The 17,747-nt window shown below is 36.4% G+C and overlaps 1 protein-coding gene across 1 annotated transcript in view; it reads right to left on the bottom strand.

Annotated features, from left to right (window-relative positions):
• The window catches only part of LOC123685858 (neuronal acetylcholine receptor subunit alpha-7), a 175,699-nt gene that overhangs the window by 25,181 nt on the left and 132,771 nt on the right, over positions 1 to 17,747 (bottom strand). The window contains exons 4-6 of the mRNA XM_045625717.1: positions 10,477 to 10,586; positions 9,528 to 9,708; positions 8,077 to 8,152 (exon numbers count right to left, since the gene is read on the bottom strand). Of these exons, the coding sequence (XP_045481673.1) occupies positions 8,077 to 8,152; positions 9,528 to 9,708; positions 10,477 to 10,586 (367 nt within the window). The remainder of the gene's footprint in view (positions 1 to 8,076; positions 8,153 to 9,527; positions 9,709 to 10,476; positions 10,587 to 17,747) is intronic.

A 17,747-nucleotide genomic window follows, 5' to 3' on the forward strand; every position in this document is an offset into this window, starting at 1 on the left:
TGTTCATGATAAATATTTTATGCGTAATTATCTTCAAATTGTTGTTGAATTAGTTGCAGTTATTGTTTCACAGTCATTTATTGATGGAATTCAGGTTCGTGCATTCTCCGATAACCATTCCGAAAATGCTGAAATATAATTCAATTGCCCAAATTCTCTGCGCATAGCTCATAAATTGTTGGAATTCCGTACCACATTACCTATAAAATGTTTTTTTGGAACAATGAAATTAGTTAATTGATCTCGGTGCATATTCTAACAAAAAAAAACGAAAAGTAGAATCTATTTTTGATAATGCTAAAAACGATTTCCATGTAAAGCTCCATTATCTATAATTCAAGGGTTGAAATGATGAACTTTTATTCAGGCAAAAGCAGACTGGGATTACATTCACATATGAACTTGCACTTGAAAATAGTAGCAATCAACAAATCGATATTTTTTACGTGCTGAACGAAAATTTTATGCGCATTCGAGCTATGCCAGCGTATACTTGACTTTGATATCCAATTAATTATTTTTAAACTGAATCCACTTGATGTGACGTCAGAGACTTTTTCATTCATTCACACTCCCAAGGTAATGAAATCCAACCGAAAAATTCGAAAAGTAGAATCTATTTTTAATAATGCTAAAAACGATTTCCATGTAAAGCTCCATTATCTATAATTCAAGGGTTGAAATGATGAATTTTTTTCCAGATGAAAGCAGACTGGAACTGAATTGATTCACATATGAACTTGCACTTGAAAATAGTAGCATTCAACCAATCGATATTTTTTACGTGCTCAACTGAAATTTTATGAGCATTCGAGCTGTGCCAGCGAATACCTGACTTTGATATCCAATTAATTATTTTTAAAGTGAATCCACTTGATGTGACGTCAAAGACTTTTTCATCCATTCACACTTCCAAGCTAATCAAATCTGTCTTACTGAGCTGTCAACCATCTAGATAATGGCCCTGTCTAAAGCTTTTAAAGTGTTCTTTCACTTTTTTACCTGGAATAACTACAAAGCTGAATTTTTGTTTAACTTAAAAATGATCAAATACACACAAATATACGAACCCTCCAGAATTAACAGAAATTCTGCCAAATTTTTAATATTTCTTATGAAACAACCTCCATCATGAATGACTTGTTTGTATTTTATAATTTGATATGTCAACAGTTACGTTTCAATTTTTACTCCGTGATTTAATTATTTGATTTATTGAATTATATATACAATATTATAAAGATCTCAATAATAATTTCAAATATTTTCATGAATATGACATTGTAGGGGACTATAGAATTTCTGACGAATTTTAATTATTTGAAACTTTTCATATTGAACCTAACAAAAATTCTGTTTTTCTGAGAATAAATTCTTTCTTGGGGTTGAAATAAACAACTGGTAATTTTTATTCAATATGTACCAGTAGGTTGTAGAGAATACAATTTCCAAGGTTCACCTTGTTGAAATGACAAAAGTATTTCTTTTGTATTTGCTCGTAGCAATTCACTTGTATCGACTCATTACGATGTACCTACAATGGGGGATTTCGATTGTGGAAAAATCAAAAATTCACATGACGCCAGATGGAATGAATACGGTTGTAGGACAAATTAGTTCGATGAAATTTTAACAACATGGTATAGTCCAGTAACAGGAGGCATAATAAATGAATTTTATCCCTGTAATTCTGATCTTTTTCGAATTGATTCGCAGAACAGTACATAAAGAATACGTAATATTCTTTGTTGACCGTTTGGTCAGTCGGAAACAACGCTTTGTGGATTGCGGCAGAGTCAATATGACAAGGAAATGGTCATTTAATTTGTCATTTCATTACGAAACACCTACGAACCTCACAGCATGAGCATTTTGTGAATAATACAGTCTCAATGAAAAGTACTTCCAAGCATGCATTTATTATTATTATAATTTGATTTTTTGGAATCATAACCTAAAAATTACATTTCCTCGAACAATAGTACCTAACTATGGCGGGGGGAAGGTTATGGGTATCGATCGTTCTGGTATCAATCATAAATAAATTAGTAGGATCCAGGCTTAGAGTATCGAAATGATCCTGTTAAGCTACCAGCAATGTGATATAGGGATACAGTTTGATAGTCAAACTGCAATCAGAGCATTGAGCCACATATTATAGATTCTAGGATTGTATTGGAGTGTCTAAGAAAACTCTATCAAATAGGCAAGAATAACAAGGTCTTTCTAGTCTGGGTTCTCGGTCACTTAGGAATAGAAAATGAAAAGGCCAACCACAAACTTGTCAGGAAGAGAGCACTAACTCCTTTCATTGACCCAGAACTTTTCTGTGGTAAAAGTAACTACACCTACAAGAAAGAGTTTCAGGAGGAGGAGAAACACTCTGGCTGAATATTCTTGCTTCTTGCATAATTCCAAGAACTTCCAAACTTTGATACTTCGAGATCTAAGAAATATCTGGATCTTAGCAAGAATATGCTACACCTCCACACTGAAGTGCTTCAGGGCATTGTCGTTTCAGGAAGCACTGCTTGAGAATGAGTCTAGCAGAAAATGATGAGTGCAGAGTCTGTGGAAAGAAGGAAGAAACTCCGAATCACCTGGTGCAGGAATGCTTTTTTATCGCTAGTCAACCCAAAAAATGCTTTGAACAAGAGACTTGTAGAAGTGAGGAAGTAACCTCCTCGAAGCCATCCAAGATACTGGAGCTCATAAGAACTCTTGGAGCTCTGATGAGATGAAGAGAATGAAACTTCCTTAAAATCTGCATCGACATCTATAACCTGAGTCATTAATACTATCAACAAAATGTTGTTAAATTTTCCTCTTCCGCTAAAGAATCGATAATATGTTCAAAGCACTGATATATTTTCAAAATATTCGTGATAAAAACCAACAAAAAAAACCATCGCCAAGGAGGTAAAACTATAATTTTTCGAAAAAAATAATCGACCGTCGTACAGTTCTTTCCTCTACTTATACGCTTCATAAAAAAAAGAAGATAAAGTGAATGTTCACCGTACAAAGTTTGGTCATCGCAGGAGCGACAGAGGGGAAATGAAGGGTACCTAATGTTCGATTAACACGCGGGAAGACACGTGGTGATAATCCCTCTTTACTATAAATCTTATGTAAGTCAAACCAATTTACAGCGTCAATACTTTTTGTCCAAACTTTCATAACGAATATTTCCCTCCTGTCAAAAATTCTATGTATATGGAGAACAATTATCGAAAATTACAGCGAATATTTCCCTCCTTTCAAAAATTCTATGTATATGGAGAACAATTATCGAAAATTACAGCGATAATTGCATTGTAGGAAGCGAAACAGCACTGCGATAATTGTTCTGTTCATAGATGCATAGTTTCTATGCATCTTACACAGTTCGAATCTATGTCAATTCCATTCTAAATCAGTTTGACCAGTAATGTAACAGTTTTTTCGGGAAATATTCCCCCGAATTACACCCGTGCATCAAAATGACCGGATAATTTCGCATTCCAGCGTGTTTTCTTTGAAAAACTGCATTCGGTCATTTTCATTTTTGGAGAAAGAGCCCTCCACCTTTGGTGTCGGGCTCTTTCTCCAAAATTGAAAATGAACTCATGCAGTTTTTATGACAACACGCTGTCATGCAAAATTATCGGTAATTTTGATGCAATTGTGCAATTACTTACGATAATTGCATTGTAGGAAGCGAAACAGCACTGCGATAATTGTTCTGTTCATAGATGCATAGTTTCTATGCATCTTACACAGTTCGAATCTATAGCAAATCCATTCTACATCAGTTTGACAAGTGATGTAACAGTTTATTCGGGAAATATTCCCCCGAATTACACTCGTGCATCAAAATGACCGGATAATTTCGCATTCCAGCGTGATTTCCTTGAAAAACTGCATTCGGTCATTTTCATTTTTGGAGAAAGAGCCCTCCACCTTTGGTGTCGGGTCTCCAAAAATGAAAATGCAGTTTTTATGACAACACGCTGTCATGCAAAATTATCGGTAATTTTGATGCACTTGTGCAAATACTTACGAATATAGGTTTGTACCGAATTAATTTGTCTCGTAAAATAAAATTGGAAGAATGTAGCGATTGGACATTCAATTAATCTAATTATTGCCGTGAAAAATATCACACAGTTCTACACAATATCAAAATGGAACCGATGAACTGTTCAACGAGCTTTCATGTACTCCAGTATTTGATCATTATGGCGTGTACTCTTTATTGATAGTCAATACCTTTTTTTTTTGGGCATCCTGTCCAAAAAAAAGTGTCAGGTAGAGCAATTACCAATGGCGTGCGAGCCTTGTCTCTAATTTGCGGGATGCACACTCGACGAACGAGTACAGAGGCACGCATTTGGAAAATTTGTTGTTCACATGGTTCGTTTGGGCGACGAAGTGGCTAGCGCTTAGCTTGAAGCATCGATAATAAAATTTCCTTGTTAACATGCTCCACTGTACAATGCTTCAGTGTCCGGTTTGATTGATAATTGAGTTTGCAACTGATTATCGAAGATTGCGGTGTGAAAGTGTAGAATCGATATCGAAATTTCATTGAGGGAATTGTATCAAGCGTACTTTTATGTGATAATTGAAGACACTCCAATTCTCGAGAATTTGAATCGGGAAAAACTCATACGCAGATCGGAGTTTACAACAGATAATTGCTAGTCAAAACAAAACGTGTGGTTGAAAGAAATCCATTATTTTTGCTTGAAGAACAAGGCTTCAATTACCATAGTTAGAATGATCCGATTGTTCGATAACTTGTTGCCATTTTGAAGGTAATATTATTATTCCTCTCTCATATTAGCCCTCGTCCTTATTGGCAAAAAATTGAGGCAGTCCATTTCAACAAGCCTCTGCTGAAGCGAATTTTTCATCAGCAAAATTGTTCGCCAAGAACCGGAACACAGGGCATTCACTTGGTGCCAGGTCTGGACTTTAAGGTGGATGCCCATGAAACTCCCAAACAAGCTCCCGGAGCCTCTGGCGAGTTACTATCGATATGTGTGGTCTGGCGTTGTTCTGATGGACCACAATTCCTCTACTATTGCCTAAAGCTGGCCGCTTCTGCGCGATTGCTTCCTTCAGACGGTCCATTGACAGTATAGTTCCGAGTTAATAGCTGTGCCGTATGGGAGCAGCTGATAGTAGATAATTCACTGCCAATTCCACCAAACGCACAGATTTTTGCTCGTGTGGCACCCATACATCGAGCTTCTTTTTGAGACCAGCCTCATGAAAATGATTCCAAACTGTTTCTTGTGCAATATTTAGCTCTTGGGCAATCAAGAAAGTATTTTACATGACCGCTGAGACTTAAAAAGTCAATGATTTTATCGACATTGACCTTCCATTGCGTGGTGCATTTTTGACATCGAAATGAACCGGAATGAAATCGACGAAACTAAAATTGTGCGTTTTTGACTGTTACAATATCAGGACCATGAACTCTACTCACATTTCCAGCCAACTGGCTTGAATTTTCGCTATTATTGAAGAAAAACTGTAAAATAAAGCGTATTTTCGCTTTGCTAGTATTCATCTTTGTCAGTGCTCAAACTAAACTGAGTTGACTAATCACAAAACTGTCACAAATGTTTTTGGAAAAATAATGGATTTCTTCTTGCTATACATACCTAATTTTATACTATTTCATTACCATTCCTGAAAGTGAGTTTTTCCAATACGCGATCCATCAATTGAAGTCATGCAACCACAGTAATTGTATGTATTTTGTTGTCTGGTGTTGAGTTGTCGATAATCATCGTAACCACAGAATAAATAAGTGAACATTTGATTAATTACCATAGCGTGCTCAACGACATGACCAGCACTGTACAAAATATATATTTGAATATCTCGAAGACGAATGGATTAAATGAAAACAAAATTCATATACTGCTGAGGGTTGAAGTGATATAATTGTGAATTTTATCTTGAAAGTTGTCCCACACGAATTAAAAATCGACGTGTTCGAGAATTTTTTTGAAATGAATTCATTCCCTCTGATATCTCGTCTGTTTCGTTTTCAAAAGCAAAAGTATATGTTGCGTACAGCATTTTCCATTGCGAAACACAACAAACAACCTTCGCCTCTTTAGATTTTGAGGTCTTAAGGGCCTACATATTCACGATAAATGTCACACGCTCCGAAGTTACAACCTTTCACTTTTACGGTAAAAGACATTGATCTGTGATTTTTCCTTTCACGAAGGAATGTTATTACAACACAAAATTGAGGTGGTGTTCTACATCATCCACACCAGGGTTTCTAGGCATCTTAATCTCGTGATACTTAGCAGGTTGATTGAGTAATTCTTTAAAAATACTAGATTACACGAAGATGGATTTAGGTTAGATTTTGTTTCGCATATTCTGAACAGCATAAGATCTAATGCTGTTGGTAGAGATGGTTTGAACATCTTCTCAGTAAAATTATATTTCCTAGTTATTGTTCCTTACATAACGTACGTTATTAATATCTGCTTAGAATGATCTTTTTGCTCTACAGTAATTGAGTAACATCATGGACGATTCTTATGGCGCTATGGATGGCAGCAAGGTCTTGGTCTTGTTGGATTGTACTAGGGCCTTTGATTCCCTGGATCATGAAATTGTGGGTTTTATCTTGAAACATGTATGTTTCAACAATGATGCATTGTAAGTCTTGTCTGGTTAGCGGATCATAGCGCGGTGAGTTCCACAGGGAAGCATTTAGGGTCCTTTGCTGTACATCATATATACTTCTAGTATTTATAGATGCTTGAAGTATTCAATTTGTATTCTGATGATATTCAAATAGAGTTATCTTATGATCCATCTGACGTAGATCAAGCCAATCAGAATGTTACAACCTCAACAACATATATTTGAAATAAAAAGGCATAATTTGGGAAGAAATGCCAATAAATCAGAGGGTCTAATAATGCGAGGCTTAATGATGGGATAAAATAAAAGGACTCTGCAAGGACCTTAGGTCTAGTTATTGACAACAAGATACAGTTGACCGAGCATATTAAATGAAAGCTTCGGTTGGCCTACTCGTCCTTGAAACAGATTTATGCACACATATTACATTGCCTCAGCCGGAGCACAAAGATAATGCTCTGTGAGTCCCTTATGTTTGTCACATTTAAGTTTATGTAATATCGTCGGTCGCTTTCTGAACTCGTATAATACTGGACACATTCAAAGACTCCAAAACTGATGTCTGAGATTTATATACACTGTGTCCGTGAAGTATGGAACAAATTCATTTTAAGCTAAACAAAGACATTTTAAGGAATAATCTTGAAATACGTCGATTTTTTATTTTAATTCACCGTATTTTGAAATAATAATCTAATAAACAGGGTGAATTACTTTCGAGTAATGACGTCACCGTAATTTTTTTTTTAGATGGAACACCCCATTTTATCTCAATTTTCCGATTACTCTAGCTGAGCTTATTCCAAAAATGTATCACATGTTGATTCCAATTGGTACAGGGTGTTTAGCTAAAAATGAATTTTTTCCATACTTTACGGACACCGTGTAAAGCATTCCACGTGGACAGAAAGCTTGTCATAAGTTGGCAGAAGCGGGTTGGCTAAATATGCGGGGGTGTCGGCTGTATCATGAGGCATGTTTTTTCTATAAAATTTCGAAAACAAAAGCTCCCGACTATCTGATGCATTACTGGTGTTCACTTCGTGTTATCTGCAAGGCTCCAGACTTAACGTCAGTGTTTTTTCGCTCTCATTACTGAATTAATTATCTCGTATGATAAAGAGAGAGACACAGAGAGAATTGGAAAGGGTTGGAGCCAATGTTTCAATTCGAAACTTTCCCGGGATCTACTTTAATTCAGTAATTATTACTCGTCCTATTTATTATCGTATGAAGGCTCAGTGCATCTGACAGAACGATGGACAGAGCCAGCTCACAAATGAGAACCGCAGAAACTAAATGCTGAATAACATTTAATGAAGAGATCACAAACGAGTTCGTGCGAGCGGATGTCAGAGGATCTCTATCTTCAACGAGGAATTGTCAGATAGAACGATTTGCTCTTACCTAGTAAATCCCACTCTCCATTTGTAATGAAGCTGCTAATATCCCCTCCAGCGTCGTCTTGTAGTTGTAAATCCAACTGAAATTAAATTAATTAATTAGAAAATGACACTTCCATCATACGTGACTCTGAGGTTCCGGTGGGAAATGCTTATTCAGATATCCAGTTGAATTTCAGATTGTCAGGTCTGGTTTCAACATGTTTTCGGTTTACAAATTCGTCGATTAATAATTCTAGTGGGGTATGTTGAAACGTCCAATTCCTACGATGAAACCAAATACAGATTAATAGATTCATCGCTAAGGAAGTTGCCAATGAAACATTTTTTATCGTCGACAGAGGGTGTCTTTCCACCTTGATTAATGTTTCTACCTAATTGGTCATTCAACACTACCCAGTTTTAACGGAAAGAGAGATCAGCCTAGCTATAGAAGGCACTTCCTGAAGAGCTTTTCATTAATATAGATAATTGGAATGAAAAACAAACATTTCAACATTAAATCATCATTAGGAAATAATCATTCATATGAATGGATAAACTTGGTCATATTGAAAGGAAGGAATAATTGACTTTTTGAGGTAGTCGCATATCAAGAATGAACTTTCGAAAAACTTTTGATAAATCATTCAAATGTTGAAGTTCAAATTACAGGGCAAGTTCATTCAGTCGAATAAAGATGATTTGTTTGAGTACAGAGAATATTAGAAATTGACAGACATACACACTAAAAAGTCTATTATAATATTGCAATTACTGGCCGAACAAACTATTGAATGTTCCGACAACGATTGCAATATTTTAATAGACTCTTTATTGTCCTCCAATAAACAATCATAAAATTCTACGCTTGATCCATGAACTCAGAAAACTGATTTTTCGATAGACATATTCGAATCTTTGTCCAATTTATGATCAACCACCAAATAGTTCATTTAATCTCTTTTTTGGGATATAATGAAAATCCTCGAGATTTTCAACACATTTTAATGATTTCCTTGCCGAAAAGAGTTGATGATATTATTTCTACTTGGTCAAACAGTTGTAATGCCATCTAGTATATTCAATTAAGTGAAAATTATTGAAATACTCGTTCTCAATTTTCCGATTGTCGAAACAGAAATCGAATAACGTCAGAATTTATTCAGGAAAAGACCTTGCGGTATTTGGCATAGTAGTAGAGCCTTATGTAAAAGCGAGATGTGAATAACACTTCTGAAATTTGGTCAAGTGCCAAGTCGAACTCAAGTGCACAATTTATTTTCTTCAGACCCTTTTGTATCTTATGTACTTTACGAGTTTATACTTCACAATGAGTCTAGTCGAAAACACAAACCTACATATCCCTGATTCTGATAGCGTTGCACCAGTTCTTTTTTATTATTCTCAACGCGAATAGTTGAAGTAAGCAGTTCCCACCTTTTTGTCTTTGGAAACAGAAAATGCTCTACTCACCTGAAAACCGTCGTAGGTCCAACTTCCGAATTTCATCTTACATCGTTGATCGTCGAAAGGAAACCAAGTGATATCGATTTTACATGTGCTCTTGAATATACCCGGTGGAACATACAAGCAACTTCCATTGTTACGCACGACGACATTGGTTGGGTAGGTTCCATCGAAGCCTTCGTCAGCACTGCAAACAATAATCATTTTTTATAGGGGTAATCAAAAATATGATTGTGAATAATTCACTGGTGAGTCAGTCACCTTGAATTTCTTGAAGAATCATCGCGATCTTGCATATCCTAGTTATTCTAAAGAAGAAACGCCTTCAGTACTGTCAAGCATATATTTCATACGGTTATAATGTAGTACAATATAGGTCTTTTTGATACTTTCAAGTCAGCATTGAAATATTACTTCTGTCATATGATACTCTTCAGCGCTGTCAAGTATATATTTCTTACCATAATAATATGTAGTAGTACAATATAGGTCTCTTTAATACTTCGAAGTCAGCATTGGAATATTAGTTTTGCTGTTGAGTAATTGTCACAAATTCCAACAATTACATTTTTTTAGGGTATTGAAATGTTGAACAATGTCATTCTAAGAATGGAGCCTAATGGATACAATCGTCTGGGTTTAAAAATTATTCAGTAGGAAGAATCCCTGTAGAGAATCAATATTCATCAAATTCCATTGTTCTCAAAACATTAATAGCTAATTAAGTGAATCTTGAAATCGTTAGACGATAAGTACCATTCCTTGGAATTCATTTTACTTCAACGACGCAAGCTATAATATCCCTCCTGAAACTTCAATTATCTATCGGAGTTTTTTCTTGGATATTTTCCTGACTTCTCGCAATTATACCAATTAGTCAGTGAAATTTCGATAATAGAAATTAATCTTTATTGTTTCGTTTTCCATTGAATCAGCGACTCGGGTTTGAACTCACCTGTTATACATAAGAACATCTGGTTTCCATAGACGATGTGGAGGAATACGAAGATCTTTAACACCACCGAATTCAGATGCATTCCAGCGAAGGTTCATATCATTCCATTCCTGAAACGAAACGGAGAAAAATCAGAATTTTCGCTCATAAATTGATCGTATGAACTTATGAGCATGAATTCATAAGAAGAACGAAATGAAAATCGTTGGTTTTCGCAGAATAATTCAATAATGAATTATCCACAAATTTTTCTGAGGAATTCTTATCAATCGACTGTAGTATTCGCTGCAAATTTGTTTTTATGTTTTCTATCTATCAATCTACATGTTTTTATCTATCAATCTAAAATGGTTGATTTTTCACATTTAATCTCGTAGAGAATTTGTGAATTTAATTTCTGGAGAGGATTGTGAATAAATTGATGAGCCAACATTCGCTGTTCCTGATTTCGTCCTGGTAATTTGCAGTGACTGGAGTTGAATTGCTGCTTCATCCCCTACTGTATTCACTGTATATCTCAAAAACCAGATTAACTTTCTCAGAGTTCGGAAGTGATCATTATAGGGGTTAATTCAAACGTTTAATCGAAAACTCAAATTAAAGTGCACGAATTTGGGGGGTACATAATTTTGAGCTGTTCAAGAATTCGCAAATTGGGCGGATCAATCTCACCGTCTTGGCGAAGTGAAAATTTTGTGGCATGGGCGTCTTCCTCAATTCGACTTTTCCTTTCATTTCGCATCCCCGCAATAGTTATCCATTCAGAAATTCTGCAATTCCAAGACAATTCAATTTAAACTTATTAAAGACAACTTCAGCGTCAGATAGGGGTTTGTTCGTTTAACTTTTGTGGTGAACGCTACCTTTTGATGGCTTGAATTTCGTTATAAATTGAAATCAGATAGTCAGTTTGAAGTGGCTAGGCAATTCTCTTGGAATAGGATTCACTCGCTTGTTGTGAACACATTACGCTTGAATTAGAATCCATCTTCAAAATCTTTGAGAATCAATTTATGAAATTACGGAAATCTCATCGAACATATCCCAAGATATGACCATTCTATAGTTCTTGATCAATTATTTAGGCGAACAACTACCAATCATAAGTTGATGTTGTGGGTTGTGGTCTTCATACTGTGACTAAAGTAGTTCATGGCCAAGGACAAATTAGGGAAATAAGAGAACGTGATAAAACACTTATTCGATTTATTTCCAATCCACTTAAAATGTGTGAAGAAGATGATATTTAGAGATCTAATTGTTTTTTAAGGGTCGCTGCGGCTCGGTTGCAGGTACTTTTTCGCCGTTCTCGGGAACAGATGTGAAAATCTCTTCTCGTTGTCGGTGCAAGTGTTGCACATATGTTGTAGTTGTAGACTGGTCTAACTCAATTCAATTGACTTATTCGCCCTTAAATGGCTTTCAGGCCGTTATAGATTAGACCGTTAGCAAAACCTTTCTACGGATACCTTGTCAGTGTGGTTTTGACAATCCTAAGTTTGTACACCGAATTCTTCCGTTGATAGGATTTTCGAGGGAATCGGTAGATTTCCTACAATGTAATGGTGTTGTTTCTTTGAATTTCGTTTGTGTTTATTGCCCAGCGTTTGGTTAATCTGCATTGTGGATTAAGCAGAGTTTGGTTTTATTTTTATGGAATGATTGATATTTATTCAGACCGAACATATTTCTTTAGTTTTAGGTAAATTGAGCTCATCTTGAAGGTTGTGTTACATTGTTCTTAAATGAACGGTTGGATGAGGGTTTGAAGTAATTTAAAGATGAACTTTCAAGCGGACGAAGTCGTGGGCCCAAACAAGTTTACGTTGAAACCGTGAGTGTCAAGAGAATTCTATCATATGCCTGTCACTTCGTTCTTAGGTTGATTGAAATATAGAAAATTTAGTCTAAAAACGAAAGAATCCTCGAACTTTGCTGCTCCAAAGTGAACGAAATCAATAGAAGGATGAGACCATTCCCGACATTCTTGTTTGAGGCGAAAATTGCCATATCGTATTCCATCCAAGACAACAAATGAAATATTTCCCAGGGAAATATACGAGATGTACTGTCATTTGAAATTCATACATGAAGAAACTATATGTTCCAAATTTTCCTCGTGGATGACCTCATGCAATTGAGAACTTCTCAACAAAATAAATTGCACTCCACTCAGCTGCTCTCATAGAGCAAAGAAGGCCTAATGATGAAAGTTATACAACGGAAGTGACTTGAACTTTCAAGCAAAAAAAATTAAATCTTATGGATGCAAGAAGTTTTGCCTAAGTGACTAATAGTTTCTTCAGGTTCTAAAGAACTTCTTTCATAAGTGAATTCAGGTGAATGCAGAGAAGCTGGAGCCTGCAAGTTCAAAGCTTCTGATGTTCATTCACGTGATGTGGAAATTTCTGTACTTCTTAGTTCGGAAAATTGGATTTGCTACGATTCAGGAATAAATTCAATCCATTTGGGATGAAAATATGTTATCTCGGCACTTTTCAAATATTAATGTGGAAGTAATTCCATTTGGGTTCTCGGAAGTCGCTGTACATTCAGTTACGCTCCAGGTATTACATCTAGAACGAATAATTCCACAACTTAACTCGTTGGCAACAAAAAGTTTGAAACATGAAAAATTGAATAAAGCGTTTTCATATCCAACATTGAATATGAAAACGTTTTATGTAATTTTTATTTCCGAGGCAAAATCATTTCTGTCTGTCTGTAATTCTCCAACGGAATTTGCGAGACAGAAAGGACCAGACAGCAGCCAAATGGAAAAATTTTCACCGGTTAATTTTTATGAATTTTTCGTATGTTGTAGAATATGACCTTTTGAAGAAGAAAATCCAGTAATTTTTATGGTTCATATGATACTCATAACGAAATATTTGAAACTCATTTTCAAGAATCGCCCTGTAACTCGAGAACGAATCAAGATATCTATTATCTACTTTCTGATATCTAATTAGGTATGTCGGAAAAAGACATCGGATGTCTTTGAAGATTTTTTCTCAGAGTCTTATGATTCTTGAGATGATCTCAGTGATCATCGAATTTGGGACATCCTGTTCAATAAGTACACGCCTACGTGTCTCCTACCGTTACTCTGTATGCAATTTTCATTTTATATAACTTTGTGACAGCTTAATATCCTCTTAATATCCGTTTATTTCAAAAACTGATCATAGTAATAGCAATATTGTTTGACATTACAATAGAGTACTCGAATTGAAAGTTATGACAAAATATTGGAAAATTCCACGCTTTACTTTTCCAATTACAGGGTGAATTATGAACTGAATGTTTTTTATTTTGATTAATGTTCAACTCTCCCTGTGTGTTTTTCTTTCAAAATGTTTTCCTACCAGAAATGTTTCTTTGAAGAAATGCCATTTTCCAACTTCGATATCCTGTATCTCGAAAACTAGTCATTGGATCGAGTTGGACCCATAGACTTTTTTTTAGAGGGTTATAATCTACAACATACGAAAAATAAACCGGTAGAAAATTTTCTATTTGGCTGCTGTCTGGTCATTTTCCAGGTGGATTTAGGATCTGAATATCCGATTGGGTTTGGTAATGGGCAGAATTTGTACTATAAGTTGTAACTATATGAAATATTGTTCATTATATAAACTAACTGACGAAGAAACTGCAACACCTAGAAAGAGCTGATTAAATTTTTTCAAAGTTTTAAAATTTTACAATAAACTAGCTATCCGAGAAGATCTAAAGTCGATGTTTAGTTGTTGTTAAAATGCCTAGAGCTCGTGTACGCGGAATTTATAGCCAGCTTAGTGAATTTGAATGAGGTCGAATTATTGGTCTACGGAAGGCGGGGTTGTCATTTCGAGAAATCGCTAACCGTACGAACAGAATTCCAACTACTAGGTATTATGAGATGTTGCCAAGCGTGGAAATCGAAGAAGAGTAGGCACCAGACGTCGAAGTGGTACAAATGAAGTTCAGAATCGACGTCTAAGATCTATAGCCATTAGAGACCGATTTGCGACAACTTGATCTTTGGCTGATGGATGGTTAGGAGAACAAGACCATCCTGTAACTGCTCGAACGGTTTACAGCCGGATAAGGTCTTTTGGACTGCAACATTATAGATCCGATCTTGTGTTACCTCTGACGGTTGAGCATCGCCGGCAACGATTACAGTGGTGCAGAGAACGTCAACATTGGAATATGGAATGGCATCAGGTCGTCTTTTCTGATGAATCTCGATTCTCCTTGGGTGCACATGATGGCCAAAGAAGGGTTAAACGACGTCGGGAAGTAAGACGTGAACCTCAGTTTGATGTTGAGCCTCATGTACACCGGACAGTAGGCGTTATGACATGGGATGCCATTGCACATGCAAGTAGGTCACCTTTAGTCTTTATTCGAGGTAACATGACAGCGCTGTGTTACCTTCAAGAAATAGTGGAGCCATATGTTCTCCCTTACCTTAACCGTCTAGAGAATCCAATATTCCAGCAAGATAATGCCCGACCGTATGTTGCCAGAGTTAGTTTAAACTTTTTCGAAGTGACCCATGTGAATTTTTTGCCATGGCCGCCCAGATCTCCTGATGTTTCGTCCATAGAGCATGTTTAGGACATCATGGGTAGAAGGCTTGGAAAGTTACCCCAGCTCCCACGAGCTTTGGCTGCTCTGAGACGTGAAGTACAGATAGCTTGGTATAGTATCCCTCAAGAAGAAATAGACCATCTTATTGCACCAATGTCGAGACGTGTTGGGGAGTGTATAGATAATCGCGGTGCACAAACACATTATTAACAAATTCATTCAAAAAAAAAATTTAAACCCTTCAATCATTTACTTCTTGCTATACTATCTATGTTCTACCAAAAAAAATTAAAATTTAAACAGCTCCTTCTGGGTGTTGCAGTTCCTTTGTCAATTAGTAGATACAAATAACACTGAGAAAGGGCTAAGTTTTCACACCATTTTCCGTCGAGTCACGAAAATTTCTTAGAGTGAAGGGGAGAAATTTCGGAGGAATATCTTCATACTTATTGTATTACGAAGTTCATTTTCTGTCAGAGACAACCGTAAAAGTTTCTTCTTCAACTCATTCAAAAATGGTCGGTTCTTGCCTAACCAATTCGAAATGAAGTGTAAAGATAATTCGACGATAAGGATATATTTCCAATTTCTTATTCACATTACGAGGAAATTCCGCCTCAAAGGAAAATTTCATTCCAGAGTTACCAGCGCCGTTTTTCGATAAGTTGCTGTCATGAATGTGAGGTATAAAATGCAAATGATGAAAAGTTTCAGCGGCAATTCCTTTTGATGTCGAATTCGGTGGAATTTTTGTTCACGTGGGACGAAATACGACTAGTATTGTGGAATTCGAGACTGGTGAATGAAATTGCATTTTGCTCGGGTGCGAATATGTATCCAACCGCGAATGTATTTCGAAACAATAAAACTGAAACTGTGAGCTGGTCATCGACCTCTTCAAATGTAGAACGACTCGCTTTCTATAAGATGGTTCAATTTCAGATGAACATGGCAGAAAACAAGACAAGCATTTCACCTAAGCTGACAGTTTTTACGTTTACGGTATACCGAAACCGGAGATACAATTTTCTACTTTCAGAGAGATCGTGCATTATTCCTGCAATGTTAATATTGTAAATTTCTTATAAAAGGATCGAGAAAAGGATTTACTCACGAAGTTATGATGTGCGATTTGAGTGTGTTCTGATTTTTTTATTTTTGTCTGGAAGTAAAAGCTCCCCAGACACAAGAATAACGTTTAAAAGAGAACAACACTCACTTCAGAAGCTTTTGCTTTTTCATGTAATTTTGCATGTATTTTCAAACCGTAATTCAACACCCTTATTGTTGTTTTATGCTTGATCTGCTTGTACATATCTATAATTCAGAGATATTGGAAATATAACATTTTCATTGAGTGGATTACATCCATTCGTGAATTCATTTTGAATGATCCTTTCCTTTTATTATGTGTAGTAAAAAGGAGTCCATTATTTTTCCAATAGCCTTCAGTTATCTGTATGCCGCATTTGAGATTTCGTACTACAAAAACTTTTCTGACAGTTTTGTGAGTTTTTCTTCGATAAAGGCGAAATGCAAGCTGAAAAGGTAAATAGTCTTTATGGCCCTAATACTGTAACAGATAATCACGAGCAATTTTGGTTTCGTTGATTCCATTCCGGTAATTTCGATGTCACAGATGCACTACGCACTAGAAGACCAATTGTCGAACATTTGGATAAAATCATCGACATTGTCCAGTCCTACCGTCGTGTAAGTACTGTTTCGATTTACCAAGATCTAAAGATTGCACAAGAAACGTTTGGAACCATTTCAATAAGGTTGGTCTCAAGAAAAAGCTCGATGTAGGGCACCACACGAGTTAACGCAAAAAAACCTCATGAATCGAATTTCGATCTGCGAATCGCTGCTGAATCGCAACAAAATCGACTCATTTTCTCATTGGTGATGAAAAGTGGACCATTTACGACAACGTCAAGCGAAAACGGTCGCTGGGATTGACGGCCAGGAAGGTTTTGCTGTGTGTTTGGTGGGATTGGCAAGGAATTATCTACCATGAGCTGCTCAGTAGTTAACTCGGAACTGCACTGCCAACAAATGGACTGTCTGAAGGAAGCACTTACCTAGAAGCGGCCAGTTTTGGCCGATAGGAGAGGAATTGTGTTCCCTCAGGACAACGCCTGATAGAGCAATATCGGTTGGTTATTCCATTTATAATTTTGGAAAGGAAATCTCGCAGCAAAATCAAAGAGCGCTTGGATGCTGTGTATGGTAACTCTTCTCCTCCGATGGTGACCCTATAAAATTGGTTCAACGAGTTTCAACATGGTCCCACATCGGTTTTTGTTGAGCAACATCCATGTGGCCCGAAAACGGCTTCCACAGATGGTAACGTGACAAAAATCCACGATCTCCTATTGGCAGACCACCGATTGAATTGATTTTTTAGCGAAAAAAAAACTTTTCCATCATGAAAAAGTACTAGCTCACACCTTCGCCATCGCCACGTCCAAATTTGTCGAATTAGGGTACAAACTAATGCCTCATTCATCCTATTCTCCAGATTTGGCACCACGCGACTTTCTTTTTGTTTTCAAACTGGAAAAAATCACTCGTCAAGCAGAAATTGAGATCGAATAAGAAGGTTACAGCTGCGATGGAGATCTATTTTGCAGACCTCCCGAAAACTCAGGCGAGTTAAATAAGTTGAAGAATCGCTGGGTTAAGTT

The sequence above is a fragment of the Harmonia axyridis genome, chromosome X (genome assembly GCF_914767665.1).
Source record: "Harmonia axyridis chromosome X, icHarAxyr1.1, whole genome shotgun sequence".
Classification (NCBI taxonomy): domain Eukaryota; kingdom Metazoa; phylum Arthropoda; class Insecta; order Coleoptera; family Coccinellidae; genus Harmonia; species Harmonia axyridis.